Source organism: Perognathus longimembris, chromosome 22, assembly GCF_023159225.1.
Source record: "Perognathus longimembris pacificus isolate PPM17 chromosome 22, ASM2315922v1, whole genome shotgun sequence".
NCBI lineage: Eukaryota > Metazoa > Chordata > Mammalia > Rodentia > Heteromyidae > Perognathus > Perognathus longimembris.
Window position 1 is genome coordinate 8,591,391 of NC_063182.1, and position 19,857 is coordinate 8,611,247.

Below are 19,857 nucleotides of genomic sequence, written 5' to 3' on the forward strand. Positions count from 1 at the left end.
CCACCCCAGGGTACTGGCTGGTGGAGAATACTATGTTCTAAGGTAGAACCCAAGTACCTCAAGGGCACCTGGTAGAGGCGAACATGGACAAAGAACACCAAGAAGCACCACGGGAAAGACTAGAGGGAGGGAAGAGAACACGGTTCGTGGGAACTCTCTGAGTCACTGCCCCGTGGAATGTGCAGCTTTGTTCAAGGTGACATCAGTGAACACACTGGGGGACACCGTTCTGAGGGCGCCAGGCACACAGCAACACAGCACCCTCTAGGCCCACAATGCCCGACACAGTAGCCACTGGCCAAATATGGCTATTAAGGCAGGTATCACTGGCTCACCCGTGTCCTCCTAGCTTGTAATCCCACCCTCTGCTTGGGAGGCTAAGATCTGAAGATTGCCAGCTTGGGCAGAAGAGTCCTAGCTACGCTTTTTCCAATTAACAAAAGAGCTGAACTGGAGGTGTGGCTCAAGTGATAGAGTAAGAGTTGTGGGCAAAACCAAGCAAGAAAGAACAGAAGCTCTAAATCCAAGCTCCAGTACTGGCACAAAATAACACTGCTGAGGGTGGGTGCCAGTGGCTCACGCCTGTAATCCTAGCTACTCGGGAAGCTGAGATCTGAGGATCATGGTTTGAAGCCAGCCTAGGGCCAGAAAATCCAGGGACTCTTACCTTACTTACTTACTCTTAACCACTAAAAAAGCTCAAAGTCCAGGTGTGGCTCAAGTGCTAGAGTGCTAGCCTTTAGCAAAAATGCTCAGGAACAGTACGTGGGCACTGCCTGAGTTCAAGCACCAGAATAGCACACACACACACAGATGCCTGTAGCATCTGTAGTTCTGGGCTGAGACCTAAAGATCTTGGTTCAAAGCTAAACAAAGCAGGAAAGCCTATGAGACTCATCTCCAATTAACCACCAAAAAGCTTAAGGCTTAAGTAGTCTTGGGTAGAAAAGCTGAGGCATAGCACTGAGGCTCCGAGTTCAAAGCCCCAGTCCAGGTACACAGACATACACTAAAAAAAAGAAAAGGAAAATAACACAACACAGAACTGTACAGGTTAAATTTATAACCTGTTTAAAGTTTAAAAAGAAAAAAACTATAGTGGCACATGCCTAAAAGTCCCAGAACTCAGGAGTCTGGGCGGGAGGCTCATAATGTCTGGCCAGCCTGGGCTACGCAGCAAGTCCCTGTCATGATACAGCAAGGGCTGAGGCTCAGAAGTAGAGTGCTTGTCTTGAGGCCCCAGAACAGCACCTTGATTCACACTCCTTCCTAGCCCTCCTTTCCCGGAACAGAAAAATGAATGCAGCAGACACAGGACGAATATTACTCAGCTTAGACTTGGCTCAGCAACCTCCTCTGCCTCCAACTCTGACATTATTTCACACTATTTATCCCACTGGCTGGTTACTACTTTCAAGCCCCCTCGGCTAGACTATTCCAGCATTCTTCCCGACCCACTACAAATACTTCAGATTGTAAGCAAGGAGTGAGTCTCTCGCTTTGGCTGGAGGTTCCCCCTTTCAGATTTCTTCCTAATAAACCTGTGCTAGTATTGAGCTGCCTCTTGGTCTGCTCTTTCCTTTTTAAAATTTTTCAATTTTTTTCTTTTGGCTCTGTCCCCGAGCCTCTCTGTGTTCAAGGCTAGTTGAAGCACAGCCAGCCCCACTTGGGGCTTTTTCTGTGTATGTGGTGCTGAGGAATCGAACCCAGAGCTTCATGCATGCCAAGCAAGCAGTGTACCACTAAGCCACAGTTCCCCACCACCACCCCCTTTTCCTTTTGAACCTAACAGAATTCTCCTTTCTCTATTTTTGTCAGATTAGGCTTAAGCGTCCTAAGTCTGAGCAGGCTGGGATCGCATACTAGGAGACAATTTAGACATTAGGGGTAGAGGAGAGAGACCCGTGAAGCTCTCTGCAACTGTGCCCAAGCTGAAAGGCCCTGGGGGAACAGTATCCAGGTAGGACCTTCCCAGTTCCTCAAGACTGTGAGAAGCAGAAGGGTGAAGGGGGGTGCAGATATCCTGCACTCAAATCCCCACGGATGGTTAGCGACCAGCCACCCCCCCCACCCCCCCCACCCCCCCCATCCCCCCACACCCCGGGGCCAGGCCTAGGCGGCTCCTTTTTTTGCGTGTTTTGTGATGCAGGGGGTCTGACCCAGGGTTTCCGCTTACTGCGCACGCGCCTCATTGAGCCACGCCCTCCCCCGCAGCGGCTCCTTTAAGAGGCGGGCCCTACTCCGGATAAGGGAGGAAGTTCCCGCCTCCGGTTGCCACGGTGCTTTGTGGCGTCGCATTCTCATTGGTGGGCGACAGCGGCCCGGCCAGCAGCGGTAGCCATTTCCAACGAGCTGGCGGGGGCGAAAGATGGCGACGCCCCTGGGGTGGTCGCCGGGGGGGTCGGGATCTGTGTGTCTCGCCTTCGATCAGCTGCGAGACGTGATTGAGTCCCAGGAGGAGCTGATTCACCAGCTGAGGAATGTGGTACGCACTTAGTGGCGCTAAGGGGGGAGGCCGAGCCTCACCCGCCCCGGGAGCTTCCGGAGCGAGGGGGCCTGGCTACAATCGATTGCCGAGAGAGTCGGCGGCCGGAAGTGGCGCCCGGCTGGGCCCCCCCCCCTCCCCCGGCTGGGAGCTGGGGGAGCCGAGAGCCCGAGGGGCCGCGTCCTCCTCAGTGTTTCCGAGGTTACTTTAACAGGCACCGAGCGACTTCTCCGTGCTCCGCCCGGCACCCCCGAGTTCCTCAGCCCTCGTGCAGAGGAGCATGGTAGTGACAGGCAGGCGCAGTGCCCTGGGGAGCTCTAGGCACACAGTCAGCCCTGGGCCACCTGGACCCGGGAAACCCGCTGCCATGTCATGGTGCTTTTTCAAACCCCCGCCAAAAGCATTGGAGCCGTAAGTGAGCTCCCGAGCTGCCCACCGGAGTACACGGGTTGGGTTTGGGTTGTTTTTTTTTCTTCTTCCCTATTTTGATAACAACATTGGGATATCTGTTCCTTCTTAAAAGTAAAACTGGTGGCTTCACCTCTGTTTTTGACTCTTGATTCTTAAACCCGGGAAATTAGATTGGGAATAAGAGAAGACATCCTGTTGTTGGCTACGCCAACACCCTGTTTCAACAAAATACAGCAGCTGTAGGCGCTGAATTACCTCCAGTTACCTGAAGGTATCCAGATTTTTTTTTTTTGGCAGCTTGCCTTGGGATGTCTGGCCCCACCATCTGGAGCCCTTCTCTAATCCCTTTTCTGGCCCATCCTATATGACAGATTTCAGGATTCACTTTACCATCTTTGAAAGCAATTTTAGGGCAGGGAATATAGGAATTAGTGGTAGAGCGCTTGCCTAGCACGCATGAAGCTCTGGGTTTGATTCCTCAGCACCACATAATCAGAAAAAAAAAAAAAAAAGCCAGAAGTGGCGCAGTGGCTCCAGTGGTAGAGCATTAGCCTCGAGCAAAAGAAGCTCAGGGACAGTGCCCAGGCACTGAGTTCAAAACCCCAGGATTGGCAAAAAAAAAAAAAAAAAAAAAAAAGAAATTAAAAATAAAAGCAATTTTAACTAAGGGACAATGCCTCTGTACCTCTGATCATATATTTACCAAAAGGAACTCCAAGAAGGGGGATGGGGGGAAGGAAGCAAGTTTAATCGTTGCTTTATGCCTGGTCTTCTAGCTACTCAGGGAGCTGAGATGTGAGAACTGTAAAACGCCACTCAACCAGAAAAATGCTAGAAGTGGAACTGGGCTTACATGGTAGAGCTTCAGCCTTGAGCAAATAATAATAATAAAATAAAAGCTATGGGACAGCACGTAGGTCCTGAGGTCAAGCCCCACCCCTCATACACATACACACACCAATCTTTTAAAAGGCAATTTTATTTTTTGGACTGCTATGGGGCTTGAACTCAAGGTCTAGGTGCTGTCTGTGAGCCTCTTTGTGCTCAAGGCTAGTGCACTACCGCTTGAGCTACAGCACCCCTTCTGGTTTAAAGATCAATTCTGACCTATCCTTGGACCGGGCCAAGGGCTCCTCTGGGCACCACAACCCACACTGTTCAGGCTGGCTGTGAGCTGTCTTCTCTAACAGCCTAGTTTCTACTGTAAGAGAAGAGAAGCTGGGCCTTAGTGACTCTGTGGAACTGAATTCCCTACCCACGGTATTAAATCCTAGGCCCCCTGGGCTTACCCCATTATCCATCCTTTGTCCTGGTCCCTAGCAGGTACCCTTCTTACCCTGACCTCAGGTCAATGCTGATCCAATTGTTGCAGATGGTTCTCCAGGATGAAAATTTTGTCAGTAAAGAAGAGTTCCAGGAAGTGGAGAAGAAACTGGTGGTAAGTGATGCTTCTGATCTCTATTTCTGATCCCTGAGGTTGGACAGTCACTAAGTCTTGGTCTTTGGGAACTTCCGTTCCCTGTGGAAGGGACAGCATGTTCCTGTGCCCTGGTTTCTGTGTGCTCTTCTAAGCGGCGAGTTAAGGGAACCTGGGATGCCCAAGGTGGCTTAAGGTAATGCGGTGACTGCCTGCTGCTCCTTCAGGAAGAGAAAGCTGCCCATGCCAAGACCAAGGTCCTCCTGGCCAAAGAAGAGGAGAAGCTGCAGTTTGCCCTCGGAGAGGTGGAGGTGCTGTCTAAGCAGCTGGAGAAAGAGAAGCTGGCCTTCGAAAAGGCGTAAGTGAGCCTCAGGAGGGGGCATGGAGGCCAGGGGTCTTGCCTGCCTGCAGCCCTACCCACTGTCCTGTCCTCTCCACCCAGGCTCACCACTGTCAAGAGCAAAGTCCTGCAGGAGTCCAGCAAGAAGGATCAGCTCATCACCAAATGCAATGGTAGGCGGGAAGCCCGCTCTGCCCCCCATGCTCACTTGCACGGGCTCTTCCCCAACAGCCCAGGGCCTATGCCCAAAGCAGGGTTTCACCCTACCTTCTATCCCCGGCCGAGGATACAGGCAAGCCCCGGAGGGGCTCACCATCGAAAAGGCCTTCAGGGACCAGGCAGGCCAAGAAAATGAGGGAAGCAGTCGGTGTACGATATTCTTCACGGCCATAAAGAAACGGGTTTGCTCCCATTTTTCTTGAAACATACGACCTTCTTAGTCCACCTTTTATTTCCCACTTTTGATATGTGTTAGAAGTAGTGCATTTTACTCTTAACCCTTCTGCGAGAATAACAGGGCAAGTATTTTGTTGGGAAGCTGACAGTCTCAGTACCATGAAAGCCATTTCCTGTCAAGGTCTCCCCCACCCGCCCACCCCCTCCCGCCGTGGGAATGAGGGCTTGGGATTGATAAATCGTAAAAAAAGAAAAAGAGAAAAAAGTCTAAAGACCAAATTTGAGTGGAGGCTTTTCTAACTCATTAGCACGAATTTAAACATTAAAAAAATTACTATGTGGACCAAGTAAAATATGTCTGGGCCACCAGTTTTCAACTCTGCTCAGAACACATGCCTTGGCCACTCCCAGCTTTGTTGGTGGTGTGAGTTGAGGGGTACTTTTTACAGCCAGCTCCCCAGTGTCCCCACATCTAAGAGACGCTTTGTCTAAGTAATAGTGGATATGAACGTCCATTCGTGACATCCACTTCATTCACTGTAGCAGATCTCCAGTAGGCCAGAGACCAGTCCAAATCACAAAGGGGGTCAAGACCCGCCCTCCTCCCTCCTCTGCCCTCATCTACTCCATCCTTTTGTCTTCTGTGAGCAGGCTCCCTGGAAGATGCTGACAGGCTGCTGTCTTGAGTCTGCCAGGCAGGCTGACAGATACCACTCTACATCCCACCAGCGCTTCCTGAACCCCAGCCGACAAGATTATCTCCACACTTACGCCTGGGCACCAGTGGCTCACACCTGTAATCATAGCTACTCAGGAGGCTGGGATCTGAGGATTTGCTGTGCCAAGCGGGTCAGGCAGGAAAGTCTGTGAGACTCTTAGTTCCAACTAACCAGCAAAAAAAGTGGGAAGTGAAGCTATGGCTCAAGTGATAAGAGCTCTAGCCTTGAAAAAAGCTCAAAGGACAGTGCCACCCACACAACTGTACATTTCCTTACCTCTCCCTAGGCATCTCCTTTTCTGTCCCCACAAAAAAAAACCTGGGGTAGGTAGACACTTTTCCTTTAAGGTATTCCTTCCAACTAGGATTTCTCGTGTGTGTGTGTGTGTGTGTGTGTGTGTGTGACGGGGACTGGGTCTAGCTGCCTCTTCCCTTCATGTCCTGCATCATTTCAGTGGCCACAAGCAGTACTGGCACTTGAATCAGGGTCTCTCAGGACATTGCTGTTGTCTCTTAGTGGTCTGGTTTTGTTTAGCTTGCCAGTCTTGGTGCCAGAACTTGGCCTGGGTGCTGTCTCTGAGCTTCTTTTTTGCTCAAGTCTAGCACTCTACCACGTGAGCCACAGCACTATTTCTGCCTTTTTTTGTGAGTAACGAGGTAAGAGTCTCAGGGACTTTCCTGCCCTAGCTGTCTTTGAACCATGATCCTCAGATCTCAGCCTCCTGAGTAGCTAGGATTATAGGCATGAGCCACCAGCACCTGGCTGCCCCTTAGTTTTTTAACTCATGGCTAGCACTGTACCATTTGAGCCACAGCTCTATTTCTGACTTGGTGCTTAATTAAAGAGTCTCACACTTTCCTGATTGGGCTGGCTTCAGACCCTGAACCTTATATATCAACCTCCTGAGGAGGTAGGATTACAGCTGTTAGCCACCAGTGCTTAAGCCAATCTGCTGTTTTAACCTTTAAACTGTTTTAAACCTTGACTTATACCCACAGCACCTCCCCTTTGTGGTCTCTGCTTGGTTTCTACACCTACATAGTGCTTTATTCTTCTCAGAGGATTTTCACTCTTCTCTCATTGGGTACCTCAGTCTTATAAGAGTCACAAAGATTTCTAGGCTTGGGACTGTGGCTTAGCAGTGGAGTGCTTGCCTAGCGTATATACCCGAAGCCTGGGTTCAGTTCCTCAGTACCACATAAAAAGAGAAGTGGCTCAAGTGGTAGAGTGCTAGCCTTAAGCAAAAAGAAGCTAGGGACAGTGCTCAGGCCCTGAGTTCAAGCCCCAGGACTGGCAAAAAAATAATAAGTAAAAAAGATTTCTATCCTTTTCCCAAAAGAAATTCACAAGCAATGTGGATTCACTGGATGACCTTGGGGAGGAGAGGCAGTAGTCCCAATATGCTCAGGTTTCCATTCTGTCTCCTTCATCTGTGTCTCTTTCCTCTTTCTTCCCTACCCCCCCCGCCAGAACTGGGGCTTGAACTCAAGGCCTGCCACTTGCTCAGCTGGCCCACTACCACGAGTCACACCTCCAGCCTGGCTTTTTAGTAGTTAATTGGAGATGGAGTCTTGAAGACATTTCTGCCAGGGCTGACTTCAAACCTCCTGAGCAGCTAGAATTACAGGTGTGAGCCACCAGCCCCGAGCTTTTCTCTCTTTTCATGCTGTTCCTTGATTTGTACCAGATCTTCTCTTCTGAACTCCTCAGTGCATTCTTAGCATTTCTACACAGTCAGAGCTGTGGTGTAATTTTTGTTCAACATTTTTTTTTTTTTAAGTCGGTCATGGGGCTTGAACTTTGGGCCTGGGCACTGTCCCTGAGCTATTCAGCTCAAGGCTAGTGCTCTAGCACTTGAGCCACAGCTCCACTTCCAGTTTTCTGGTGGTTAATCGGAGATAAGAGTTTCATGGACTTTCCTGCTGGAGCTGGCTTTGAACTGTGATCTCAGATCTCAGCCTCCTGAGTAGCTAGGATGACAGGCGTGAGCCACTGGCGCCTGGCTTGTCCAAGTTTTATGTATGTATTTAGCCGTGCTGGGGACTAAACTCAGGATGTCCAGTGCTGCGCAGTGCTCCACCGTGAGCTTATCCCTAGGCCTGCCCAACATTTAAAGGCAGTAGGTTTTTCTTCCTTTCTGAATCAGAATTTTATAGGACTGCACCAGGAGCAGTTACATAAATGAAACACCTCTAGATACCTACACTTTTCTTGAATTTTGACCAAGACATAAAAGCTATGCTTGCGTCCAATGTGTACTTCATTAGGTATGGGCTTTGCCACACTATCACATCAGGTCTTCCCTCCAGTCCCCTCACTGGACATTAGGGCTGTTTGTAGGGGAGGAAATAGGTCTGAAAATAGAAACCTTTGTTTTTCTTTTTGTGTCGGTACTGGGGCTTGAACTCAGGGCCTCACATTCAGCTTTTTCATGTAAGGCTTGTGTTCTACTACTTGAGTCATATCTCCAGTTCCAGATTTTTTTTTTTTTTTTTTTTTTTTTTTTTTTTTTTTGGCCAGTCCTGGGCCTTGGACTCAGGGCCTGAGCACTGTCCCTGGCCTCTTTTTGCTCAAGGCTAGCACTCTGCCACTTGAGCCACAGCGCCACTTCTGGCCATTTTCTATATATGTGGTGCTGAGGAATCGAACCTAGGGCTTCATGTATGGGAGGCAAGCACTCTTGTCACTCGGCCATATTCCCAGCCCCAGTTCCAGATTTTTGCTGGTGAATTGAAGAGTTACCTGATTTGTCTGCCTGGGCTGGCTTTGACCCTTAATCCTTAGATCTCAGCCTCCTGAGCAGCTGGGATTATAGGCGTGAGCCACTGGCACATGGCTTCCATGTGAACTTCATTGAAACGAAGTTTTGTCCAGTTTTCTAATCAGTTTTTGAGTCTTATTTATTTTTTTGTGGTACAGGGGATCAAACCCAGTCCTTATACATTCCACTACTGAGCCATATTCCCAGCTCTCTGAGGGCAGCTGAGGTCACAGTGCTCCAACTACCGAAGCCCTGGCACAAAGATGGGCATCCAGCCGGCCGGCCATAGATCTAGTTGGACTAAGCCTAAGCCCCTAAGTTGTAAGCCCCCAGGGGACACTTAGTTCATTCCACAAATACATTTAGTGTGTGCCAAGTACTGGTTTTAGCCGCAGGGAAAAGCAGCAAATATGACCAAGACAAATGAGTAAAAAGAAATGGTATTAGGGGGAAAATATAATAGGAAGAGGGGAAGCAAGTATTGGGAGGAGTTGGAATTTCTAGACTGAGCCTTGCTAAAGCAGAGAGTGACCCGTGCAAGACTGCAGTTGGTGGCAGGCATTGTCTTCCTGCCTATGGAGAGACCACAAATACCTCTCTTCGAGAACCTTCACCTACGCTCACAAATACTCTAGAACTAGAATGGTGAAGAATGTCAGGTGAAGTCAGAATAGGGTGATAAAGTCACTGACACACTCATCACGACATTGTCATGAAAATACTAGCAGGTGTTTGTGGACAAGCCCCGGGTGGGGGAAACCTCCAGCCAGGAAGCCCCGTGAGGGGAGCCTTAGCCCAGGAAGGGGCCCACGCATGGGAACCACCCCCCCCCGCCTCTCTCCCCCACAGAGATTGAGTCTCACATTATAAAGCAAGAAGATATACTTACTGGCAAAGAGAATGAAATTAAAGAGTTACAACAAGTTATCAGCCAGCAGAAACAGATCTTCAGGTGAGGGGCCGGGCTAGGCTGGGGGTTGTTGATGGAAGTGGGGAGCCTGACCTCTGGCCCCTACCCTGGGCATTCCAGCCCACGACACCGGCTCCGTTGCAGGAATCACATGTCTGACTTCCGGATCCAGAAACAGCAGGAGAAATACATGGCCCAGGTGCTGGACCAGAAGCATAAGAAAGCCTCAGGAAAGCGTCATGCCCGCAGCCACCATCTCAGGGAAAAATAAAATGTTGGTTGTCTTCCTGCTCTCTGGCTCTCATACCCAACCTCTCTGCCTTTTCTGTCTGGTCTGAAGAGTCCAGCCCTGCTTCCCCACCCCTGCGAGTTCAAGGAAAGGGCACAGGGTGCCACTGTCACTTCTGCCCGCCTGCCCTCTGGGGCCTTGGCGACCTGACTCCAACCACCAAGCTCTAGGTAGCAGCCAGACCTGTCAGCCACTTCCTGAGCTCAGACAGGAATGCTGCTCCGGTCTCTAGACCCTGCTACTTCTTCCCTCCCTCCCTTGGGTAGTGGTAGAGTCCATTAGTGTGATGGAAGTTGCAGGGAAGGAGCTGGGTCTTTGTGGTCTAGTAGGCACCACTCCCTTTGGTTTTCTACGTAAACAGTCATGGTTACCCCAGTAACAGCCCACACCACTCCCTGTAAATTTAGCTCTCAGATTGGCTACAGGACAGTGGCTCTGTGTGTGTGTGTGTGTCTCAGAGACAGAAAAATGCCCACAAATGCAAGCCTGAATCTGGGAAATCAGTTGTTACAAGAATGTCATACCTGGACTGGGAATGTGGCGGAGTGGTAGAGCGCTTGCCTAGCATGCATGAAGCCCTGGGTTTGATTCCTCAGTACCATGTAAACAGAAAAAGCTGGAAGTGGCGCTGTGGCTCAGGTGGTAGAGAGCTAGCTCAGGGACAGTGCCCATGCCCAAGTTCAAGCCCCCCCCCCAAGCAAAAAAAAAAAAAGTCATGATTTTGGTGCCTTATACCTCCAAACAAGCTCATGGAAGAAAGAGGAAATGTTAGGGTACATTAAAAAAAAAAAGCTCATGGGTCTTCCCAAGCGGGGTGGAGGTGACAATGCTGGATCTATTTGAAAGTGGAAGAACAGTCTTGAGAGGGGGCCACAATTAGCTCAAGCTGCTGTGATGGACAGGCCAGATTCAGAAGTCATCCATGTGCCCTAAGTGATCACAGGGCCATTAGGCAGGGGACCCGGGCGTCTGAGTCAGACCTGTCGCCTTTAGCTTCCGCTGGGTCACTGTGAGAATGAGTGAAGGAGGGGCCAGTGCGGTGGCTCCAAAGCCAGCTGCATCCTGAGTCAGGGCAGGACCTTGAAGCCAGAAGTTTAAGGGCAAGTTGGGCCCATTGTCATAAGACAATGACAGGTGGTGGTGGTTTCCCCACAGACACCTGTCCTCAGAGCAAGACCAAAGGCTCGAGGTGGGGGCCTTGTGAGGGCCTCAGAAGGCTTTAGAGGGAGCCACCCCACCCTCTAAAGCTCAGTCAGCTTGCGAAAGCTAGAACTGTCCCCTCCAGTCCCTTCCAGTGGGCCTCACGCAGGCCAGTGGGTCTAGCCAGCACCTTCCTGAGCGTCCAACACGGCTTCTGGAGTTTGGGGTTTGGGGGAGGTGGGGTTGTCAGTTGTATATGGCGGGGGGGGGGGGTCGTCGAAGCTTAGGAGGGAGCCAAGAGAGGCTGGGGAGGAGTTAAAGGCTGTGGGGAAGGTGAGATTGCTAGCCACGCGAGTTCCTGAAGGTCAGGTTCCTCCACATGGCCGACAAGGCCCTGCCTGGCCGTTTTCCTCACCTGGGATGGTGGTGCTGGGCCTAGCTGCTGCCTCCGAAGTCGGTCCTGCCTTCCCCTCCCCTGCCTGCCAGGCCACCCCAGGCGCTCGCTGGCGCTGGAGGGGATTCGGCCTGGGGGCGCGCGGGGCGCAGGTGCGTCCGGCTGCCGGCTCCGGAGGGGGACGCGGCCGCTTTAAGGCGCCCTGACCCCGCGGCCTCCCGGGCGGGGCGGGGACAGCGGAGCGGCGGCCGGCGGAGGCGTCGCGCGGGCGGCAGTGCGCGGCGTGCGGCCCACCATGCGGACGGCGCTCGCCCCGCCAGCCCTGCCCGGGCTCCCCAGGCGGCTGCCCACGGCCCCCGCGCGGCGCCAGGACTCTTCGGGTTCTTCGGGCTCCTACCACACGGCCCCGGGCTCTCCGGAGCCCCCGGACGTCGGGCCGGACGCCGGAGGCCCCGCGAATTGGCTCTGGGTGGCCCCTGGGCGGGGGGCGGGCGCGCAGCCTCTCCTGTCCGTCAGCGCCCAGAATAGCCGCCAGCAGCCCCGGGCAGGCTCGGGTTTCCCGCGAGGCCCGGGCTCGGGCCCGCCGCCGCCCCGGCCCCAGCTGCGCATGCTGCCGTCGGGCGAGATGGAAGTCATCTTCGGCGCCCTGCCTCCGTGCGGCCGCTCCGACGCGGAGGAGGAGGAGGAGGAGGAGGAAGAGCAGGGGGGCCCGGTGCGCCAGCTCCCGGCGGCGCCGCCGCGGCCCCGGGCCCCCGACGGGGGCTCCCGCTGGGCCACCTACCTGGAGGTGCGGGCCGGTGGGCCGGGTCCCGAGGTCCGCCCGCAGTTCGAGTGCGTGGAGGTGGCGCTGGAGGAGCGCGCCGCGCCGGCCAGGCCCCGAACGGTGCCCAAGAGGCAGATCGAGCTGCGCCCGCGGCCCCCGAACCCCCCGCGGGCGCCCGCGCCGCGCCCGCGGCTGCTGCTGCGCACCGGCTCCCTGGACGAGTCGCTGGGCCGCCTGAAGGCCGCCGCGGGGCTCGTGCAGACGGCGCTGGCCCGGAAACTGGGCACCCCCGCGGCGCCCGCGGGCAGGTCCCCGGAACGGCCCGACCCCCAGCCGCAGGAGGCACCTCGCGGCCCCCGCGCGGGGCCGGAAGACGGCAGAGCCCGGCCGCCCCGCGCGCTCCACGGCTCGGCCCCCGCCCGCGCCCCGCGGCCCTGGCCCAGCCTCCGGGAACGCGCGATTCGGCGCGACAAGCCCGCGCCCGGCACCGAGCCCCTGGGCCCCGTCAGCTCCAGCATCTTCCTGCAGTCCGAGGAGAAGACGCAGGAGGGACTCGACCCGGAGCCCACGCCCCGGTCCCCGCGGGACACCCCGGATCGGACTGTCACCGGGGCAGATCGGAGCGGGGCCCCGAAACCCCGGAGCCCGTCCCCGTCCCCGCCGCCCTGGCAGTCTCCAAACGGGGCCCTGCGGGGTCCTCTCTGCCCGGCTCCCCAGAACCTGCCCCCGGGCGGCCGCACCGTCTGGAGGGTGACTAGCCCGTCCTTCCCCGAAGCATCCTCGGCGTGGGGAAACCGGAGCGCCAAGGTGGAGAAAACGGTCGGCCGGAGAAGCCCTTCCCCCCTCGCCCTTTCCCCGTGGGCTCCTCAGGGGGTCGCCGGGGCGAGCTGCCCATCCCCCGAGGCTCCGTGCCCGTGGCAAGTCCGGCCCCCCGACGTGAGGGACGGTGCAGGGCCGTCTCCCCCAGCCCCGTTCCCGTGGGAGGCCCCCGAGGGTCCCCTTGCGGTGCGGAGCCCTTCACCCCAGGAGGCACGGGGGCCCGCGGAGCGGGGCTCACCCGCCGCGTGTGCGCGGGGAGGCATGAACGGCACCGCGGGACAGCGGGCGTCACCCGCACCGTCGCCGCCCGGGACTCCAGAAGCCACGGAGGCGCGGAGCTCGCCCGCACCGGAGCTTGCGGAGCTCGCCGTCCCAGGCCGCGCGCCGTCGCCGGAGGGAGAAGCCCCCGAGCCGCCGCCCCGTGGTCCTCTCGCCGGCCCCCTGGACGGCCGTGAGCTCCCGGAGGCCCTGGGCTCGGGGGAAGCGGCTGCGGGACGCCCGCGCGTGGCCCTCCCGCGGCCGCGCGACGTGCGCAAGATGGTGAAGAACACTTACGCGCCCCGCTTCCCCGCCCAGCCGGCGCCCCCCGCGCCGCCCGGCGGGGAGGACGGGGAGGACGGCGGCGCGCCCCGGGCGCAGGGGGCGCGGGAGCCGCCGGGGCCGCAGCTCCCCGCCCCGGCCCACTACACTTCGGTTTTCCTCAAGGATTTCCTCCCCGTCGTGCCGCACCCCTACGAGCCCCCGGAGCCGCCCCTCCACACCGCACCCCCGGACGCCCCGCCGTCGGACGGGGTCCCGCGGCGGAGGGCCGAGAACAGCACCGCGAAGCCCTATGCGCGCACGGAGATCCGCTTGCCCGGCGCCCTGGTCGCGGGCCCACGACTCGAGAGAACCCCGGGAGCCCGAGGTACCGGCCGCGGGAGGCCGGAAGCCGGCGCGCAGCGGCCCGTCCCCGACGGCGGCGCCCGCGCCCTCCCCGAGCCGCCCCCCGCGGGGACGGAGGGGGGCCGCCGACCCCGCCCCGGCTCCCCTCGGGCGCGCCCCAGCTTGAGCCCTGGGATCGCACCCAAACTGGAGACCTGTCCTGTGGCCCCGGAGCCCGCGGCCGTCGAGGCGGCGCGCCCCGCGGAGCCCCGGGCCCCGGCGCCCCCGCCGCAGCCCCGCGCCGCCTCGGCGCCGCCCACGGACGGCATCCCGCACGGCCCCACCCCGGGGCTGCGCGGGCCGCCGGGAGCCCCGCCCCCCGGGAAGGTCCTGGTGGACCCCGAGAGCGGCCGCTGCTACTGGGTGGAGGCGCCCCGGCAGCCCCGACGACGGCTGCTCTTCGACCCCGAGAGCGGGCAGTACGTCGAGGTGCTGCTGCCGCCCTCGTCCCCCGGGCCACCCCGACACGTGTACACCCCGCTGGCCCTGGGGCCCGGCCTCTACCCGCCGGCCTACGGGCCTGTCTCGGGCCTTTCCCTGCCGCCGTCCCCTCACCCGCCGGCCCTCAGCAGTCCCCAGCTACCCTGGGCCTCGGAGGCAGGGCCCCCGGAAGGGGTGTACTTCCTGCCGGTGAGTGGAACCCCCAGTCCCGCCCCACCCCTGCTCTTCTGTGCCCCGCCCCCCAGCTCAGGTCTAGTCCCGCCCAGCAAGGGCTCTGCGTTCCCATTGTGAAGTCCCCCTACCCCCCCACCCCCCCCACCCCGTCTAAACAGCAGGAGCTTGCAACCCCCTGCCCTTCCTTCTTTCCTAGTCAGAGGGTGAGGGCCTTTGGAGAGTGGATCTCAGATTTCCTGGCCGATGGAGCTACAGCTCAGGAAGTGACTGCTGATTTCCTCCCCCCAACAGCCATGCAAATCCCCTTCCCGTGCCTTCCCGTGGCGTGGCGTGGCGAGTTGGAGTATGTGTGTATGCGGGCCAGAGAGTAGGTAACCAAAGCGAGGAGCAGCTGGAAGAGCTGATAGGATTTCCCAGGGGCAGCAGGGACGCTGAGGGAGCACAGTTGATAGGACACGGAACAGGAGAGTGGAAGGTATGGCAAGTGCAGATAGGGGGGAAGGACTTGGTTTTGTTTGAGACGGTCTTATTATACAGCCCAAGCTGGCCTAATTTTTTTTTTGTGGGGGGGGGGGAACAGTACTGGGGTTTGAACTCTGGGCTGGGGCGCTGTCCCTGAGCTCTTTTGTCCAAGGCTAGCTCTTTGGCCAGTTGAAGCACAGCTCCACTTCTGGCTTCTTGTGGTTAATTGGAGATAAGAGTCTCTTGGGCCTTTCCTACCCTGGCCAGCTTCGAACTACAGTCTGCAGCCTCCTGAGTAGCTAGGATTATAGTCATGAGCCAAGGGTGCCTGGCCTTGGCCTGAAGTTCTCTATCCTCTTGCCTGGGATTCCAGGCTTCCTGGGCTGTGGGAGAAAGTAGTCCATAGACTCCGTCCAGGGTGGGTTTCAGAAAGGGAACTGTAGAACCAGCAGGTGGAGGAGGGGCTATGGAGGACCGGGCTGGAGCTGGAGGAGGCCTGGAGTGAGGGACTGGAGCTGGAGGAGGCGGGGAGTGAGGTAGAGGAGGTGGCTGTGGTCCCAGCAGGAGAGTCTGACTGGCTTTTCCTCTCTGCCCTCAGAGCTGTGCTGGCTCCTTTTGGGAATGGGGACTTCAGCCATCCCCACTAGGCAGGGGACAGGTGAAATAAGTCACCACGAAGGACTTCTAAAAGGAGAAGGATTGGGTTGCTGTCCCATGGGAGCCTTTTACTCCTCTGGGTGACTGGAACTGAGTTAGAGCTGGCAGCCAGAGAGATGCGGGGCCTAGTGCCGGCTGGCGCCCCCAAGGCTCTGGCTGGCTTCACCACCCCAGGAACAGATGCGACAAGTGTCCCAGAAACGCTGACCTTGTCAGTCAGTCACAATCCAGGAAGGACTCCGACTTGTGCTCTGACTGCCCTGAGCCTCTGCGAAAGGCTGGGGGAACCTAGGGGAAAACCTGTGGGAGGTGAGCTTCGGGGGGGTCTGTGTAGCTCAGACACTGAATTAGACTTGCCTGTGCTGAGCTGGGACACTGGGTTTTAGGAAGGATAGTTCTCATCAGAAGCAGTGTCAGGGATGGAGATCGATGCTTTCCTTATTCCAAGCCTTTAGGGGTCCAAAAATCCCTTTGCATCTTTGTCTCCTTGCCCTGGACTGGAAGCTGACTAGATGAACCATGAATCTTCTGGAATATAGGGAATACTGTAGTCTTCACATCTCTTGGTCAGAGACACTGATCCCAATGGCATCCCCTTGGGTGTTTGACCTCATCCTAGTGTGCAATAAATGCTGACCATGGAGCCATCATGGCTGAAATGATGACTGCTCTTAGGTGCCTAATTTCCTGCTCTCGAGTGTGTGCGCGTGTGTGTACTGGTTGGTACTGGTAACTAGGGCTTGAACTCAGATCCTAAGCACTGTCCCTTAGCTTTTTCCACTCAAGGCTGGTGCTCTAGGGGCTGGGAATGTGGCTTCGTGGTAGAGTGCTTGCCTAGCATGCATGAAGTCCTGGGTTCCATTCCTCAGCACCACGTACACAGAAAAAGCCAGAAATGGTGCCGCTGTGGCTCAAGTGGTAGAGTGCCAGCCTTGAGCAAAAGGAAGCCAGGGACAGTGCTCAGGCCCTGAGTCCAAGCTCCAGGACTGCACCCTCCCCCCCCCCAAAAAAAAAAGGCTGGTGCTCTGTTACTTAAGACACAGCTCCGCTTCTGGCTTTTTGATGGTCAATAGGAGATAAGAGACTCATGGACTTTTCTGCCTCAGTCCTCAGATCCCAGACTTTTTTTTTTTGGCCAGTCCTGGGCCTTGGACTCAGGGCCTGAGCACTGTCCCTGGCTTCTTTTTGCTCAAGGCTAGCACTCTACCACTTGAGCCACAGCGCCACTTCTGGTCATTTTCTGTATATGGTGCTGGGGAATCGAACCCAGGGCTTTGTGTATACAAGGCAAGCACTCTACCACTAGGCCATATCCCCAGCCCCTAGCTATCATCTCTTGACAGACTGCTCCTCATGCCCTCCAGGGCCTGGGCAGAGGGGCCTCCGGGGCTGGAGAGTGCGTCCATACACTCTGCGCCGTCCCACCTTAGCACAGTTGCCTTCCAGGGAGCGAGCCCTAGGCTGGCGGCCACACGTGTGGCTGCTGTCCCCCATACAGCACTCAGCCTAGTTCCCGCCACTCGGCCAGTTCACGGCGTGTGAGAGCCATCAGTCCCTGGGGTCCTTGCCCAGGTCTAACCACTCTCCTCGCCTCATTGTTTCCCATCTGTGAAATGGAGCGCGGCGCTTGGAGGGCGCAGCATGCACACGTGGCCTCTCTAGGGCAGAGGGGGGAGGGGAGGACTGCGAGGCGGGAGGTGTCGGTTCCCCATTGGTCTGGGCCACCGGCAGTGCGCAAGCGCACATGCACACGTGTGCCCAACCACAGCCATGCTCACTGAGCTGACTCCGGAGACCATGAAGCTGCCCCTGCCGCTGGTGCTGCTGTGGAGTGCCTGGGCGATCCCAGGGGGCCTTGGGGACAGAGCCCCACTTTCAGCTACGGCCCCACAGCTAGACGATGAGGAGAAATACTCAGCCCACATGCCTGCTCACATGCGTCTGCGATGCCTGTAGAGCGGTGGCCTACCAGGTGCGCTCTCCCCACAATATCCCCTCCTGAGCCAGATTCCGCCACTGTCCTTCCATCCTCAGCCCCTGCCCCCCAACCGTCCTTGAGATTACCATTCCATAGGCACCTCCGTGCCTTTGTGTACATATCTGCCCGCCCAACAGAGAGCAGACAATTTGGGACACCCCTATAGTCCCTTGAGACCCCAGCGGACCCCTCTTGTCCCTTTAAACTTTTCACTGTCTGAGCTCATCCTCAGGTTTGGACTCCCGCCCCAAGACCATGGGATAACATTACACGTGTGCATCTGGTGTTCCCACGTGCGTGGGGCATGCGTGTGGGTGCGTGTGTGTCTCGGTGCCCTGTCGCTCTGGCTTAGCAGGCTTCGGTGCCTAGGTCAGGTCTGGGGGTGGGGGAACTACAAGGCTACGTGTCACTGAACACTGGGCTTTGTTGTTGTTCTTTCTTTTTTTCTCCCTTCCTGCTTTTTTGTTTCTTTCTTTTCTTGTCCTTGTAGTCTAAGCTAACATATGCCAGACTGGGTGGCTCACGCCTGTCATCCTAGCTGCTCAGGAGGTTGAGATCTGAGGATCACAGTTCAAAGCCAGAGTAGCAGAGAAGTCCTGAAACTGACTAAAAAAAAAAATTCCAGAAGTGGAGCTGGCTCAAGTGATAGAGCACCAACCTTGAGAAAAGAGCTCAGGAAAGGTGCCCGGTGCCCAGGCCCTGAATTCAAGCCCCATATATAAACAAACAGGAAAAAGGCAGAGCCTCAGTCCCCAGGCCTCGCCATTCGCGTTTCTGCCCCCCCCACCCCCCCCACCCCGGCTTAGGGGACCTTGCCTCTGGCAGCACAGACCAGCTTGCAGGACCTCTTGTGCCTCAGCAGCTCCCTTGCTACCTCACCGGCTCCCTTCCTCCTTCCGACTGGCCAGCCGCCTCAAAGCCTGGCTCCCAACCCCTCCTCATTCCAGATGTGGCAACATTTGGCCAAAGCAGAGGCCAAGCTTCATGTTCCAGACTCCAGGGGGCGGCTGGAGCTGACTGAGTCGGTTTACACAGACGTCCTGGACCAGAGCTGCTCCCAGGGCTGGCAAGAGTGAGTTGCCCAGCCTCTCTCCTCCAGGGGCAGGGCTGGTGGGGACAGACTCCTCCTGCCCGAGAGCAGTGGGGCCATGGCGGAAGGGAGGGGCTGGCTACAGTGGAGTCTGGGCTCTAGTGCTAGGAGCAAATGGGAGAGCAGATATGGAGTCCCTGGCCAGACTCCCACCAAAGCTACACCCCTTGCATCCCACCCACTGCCATCAGCTACGGGGTCCGAGAAGTGAACCAGGTGAAACGTCTCATGGGCCCAGGACTTGGCGAGGAGCCTCAACCAAGAATCCACGTGGTGGTCACCGGGGGGCCCTGGCCCAGCAGGTGATGATAACGGTGGGCTGGGGCCGGGGCAGAGCCCTTGCAGCCTCGGTGGGCCCCTGGGCTTCCGGGGGGGCTGGGAAGAGTCTGAGGCCCCTGCTGGGCTTCCCTAGGCTCTCCAAAACATGCCTGCACTACCTGGGAGAGTTCGGAGAAGACCAGATCTATGAAACACACCACCAAGGCCTCGGGGCGCTGGAGGCCCTGCTGTGCGTGGGTCCCCGGGGCGTCTGCGTGGAGGAGGCGCGGGGCTCCCGGGAAGAGCCACGGGGCTCCCGGGAAGAGCTCTAGCCCATGATTCCTCCCGCCCCCTCCCCCGGGGCATCTGAGGCCTCTCCAAGATCTCTACACCAGCCAATCCGCACTGGGAACCGCCCCCCCAAACGCTACCTGAGGACCTGAGGCCTGGCTGGGTGCACACTCCCCTCCCCCTCCCCCCGCCTCTCCCCTCCCTCGTTGTCCTGGGCACTGGGGCTGACAGTGGACAAGGCCTGCCATCTCTAGATTCCAATAAAACCCAGTGGCCTTGACTCATCATTGCAGATGGTATTTTGGGGGGCTGGGAGGACAGACATCAGGGTGTCTGCGGGTAACCCTCCTGCAGAGGACTATGTCCACACACCAGGGCTCCCAGAAGTAAGAGCGCTGGCGCGATCGGAATAGTGTGCAAGCCATGGAGGGCATATGGAGACACTGGTCTCCACCCACAGTCAGTATGGCTGGGTAGGGGGACCCCGTGGGGCAGGACAGGATAGGACAAGGGTCCCAGAAATAGCCAAGTGAGCATCCTCGCTCCCTCCGGAAGGGAAAGGTCTCTGCATCCCGTCTGGGTGTGAGAACCTGGGAGCAGAGAGTGCGCCAATGCATGGTGGTTTCCTTTGCGTGGCACTGACCCACTCACCGCAGAATATTTGGCAAGGTTGGAAGAGACTCAGACTTTGCAGGTGAGGAAAGGCGGGCTGCGGGAGGAACGAGAATGTCCCGAGTA

The 19,857-nt window shown here is 57.0% G+C and overlaps 3 protein-coding genes across 4 annotated transcripts; all 3 read left to right on the top strand.

The window, feature by feature from the left end:
* The first annotated feature begins 2,303 nt into the window (after positions 1-2,303).
* Positions 2,304-9,743, top strand: Spata24 (spermatogenesis associated 24). Of its 2 annotated transcripts, none has more exons than XM_048331247.1 (6): positions 2,304-2,485; positions 4,269-4,334; positions 4,541-4,671; positions 4,756-4,826; positions 9,379-9,481; positions 9,560-9,743. In XM_048331247.1, exons 1-6 carry the CDS (start codon positions 2,369-2,371, stop codon positions 9,708-9,710), a joined length of 639 nt encoding a protein of 212 aa, XP_048187204.1. In that variant the 5' UTR covers positions 2,304-2,368; the 3' UTR covers positions 9,711-9,743. The 2 variants fall into 2 exon arrangements, with proteins under 2 accessions (XP_048187204.1, XP_048187205.1); XM_048331248.1 differs by having other exon boundaries at positions 2,309-2,485; positions 9,584-9,743.
* A 1,801-nt stretch (positions 9,744-11,544) lies between these two features.
* On the top strand, positions 11,545-14,926 carry Prob1 (proline rich basic protein 1). Its single transcript, XM_048331234.1, has one exon. It carries the CDS (start codon positions 11,558-11,560, stop codon positions 14,498-14,500), a length of 2,943 nt encoding a protein of 980 aa, XP_048187191.1. The 5' UTR covers positions 11,545-11,557; the 3' UTR covers positions 14,501-14,926.
* Positions 14,927-17,016: 2,090 nt separating this feature from the next.
* Positions 17,017-19,160, top strand: Mzb1 (marginal zone B and B1 cell specific protein). Its single transcript, XM_048331656.1, is given in 5 exon segments — positions 17,017-17,443; positions 17,445-17,474; positions 18,428-18,552; positions 18,762-18,872; positions 18,983-19,160. Coding segments are annotated over 5 exon segments (615 nt in total). The 5' UTR covers positions 17,017-17,272.
* Positions 19,161-19,857: the final 697 nt, after the last annotated feature.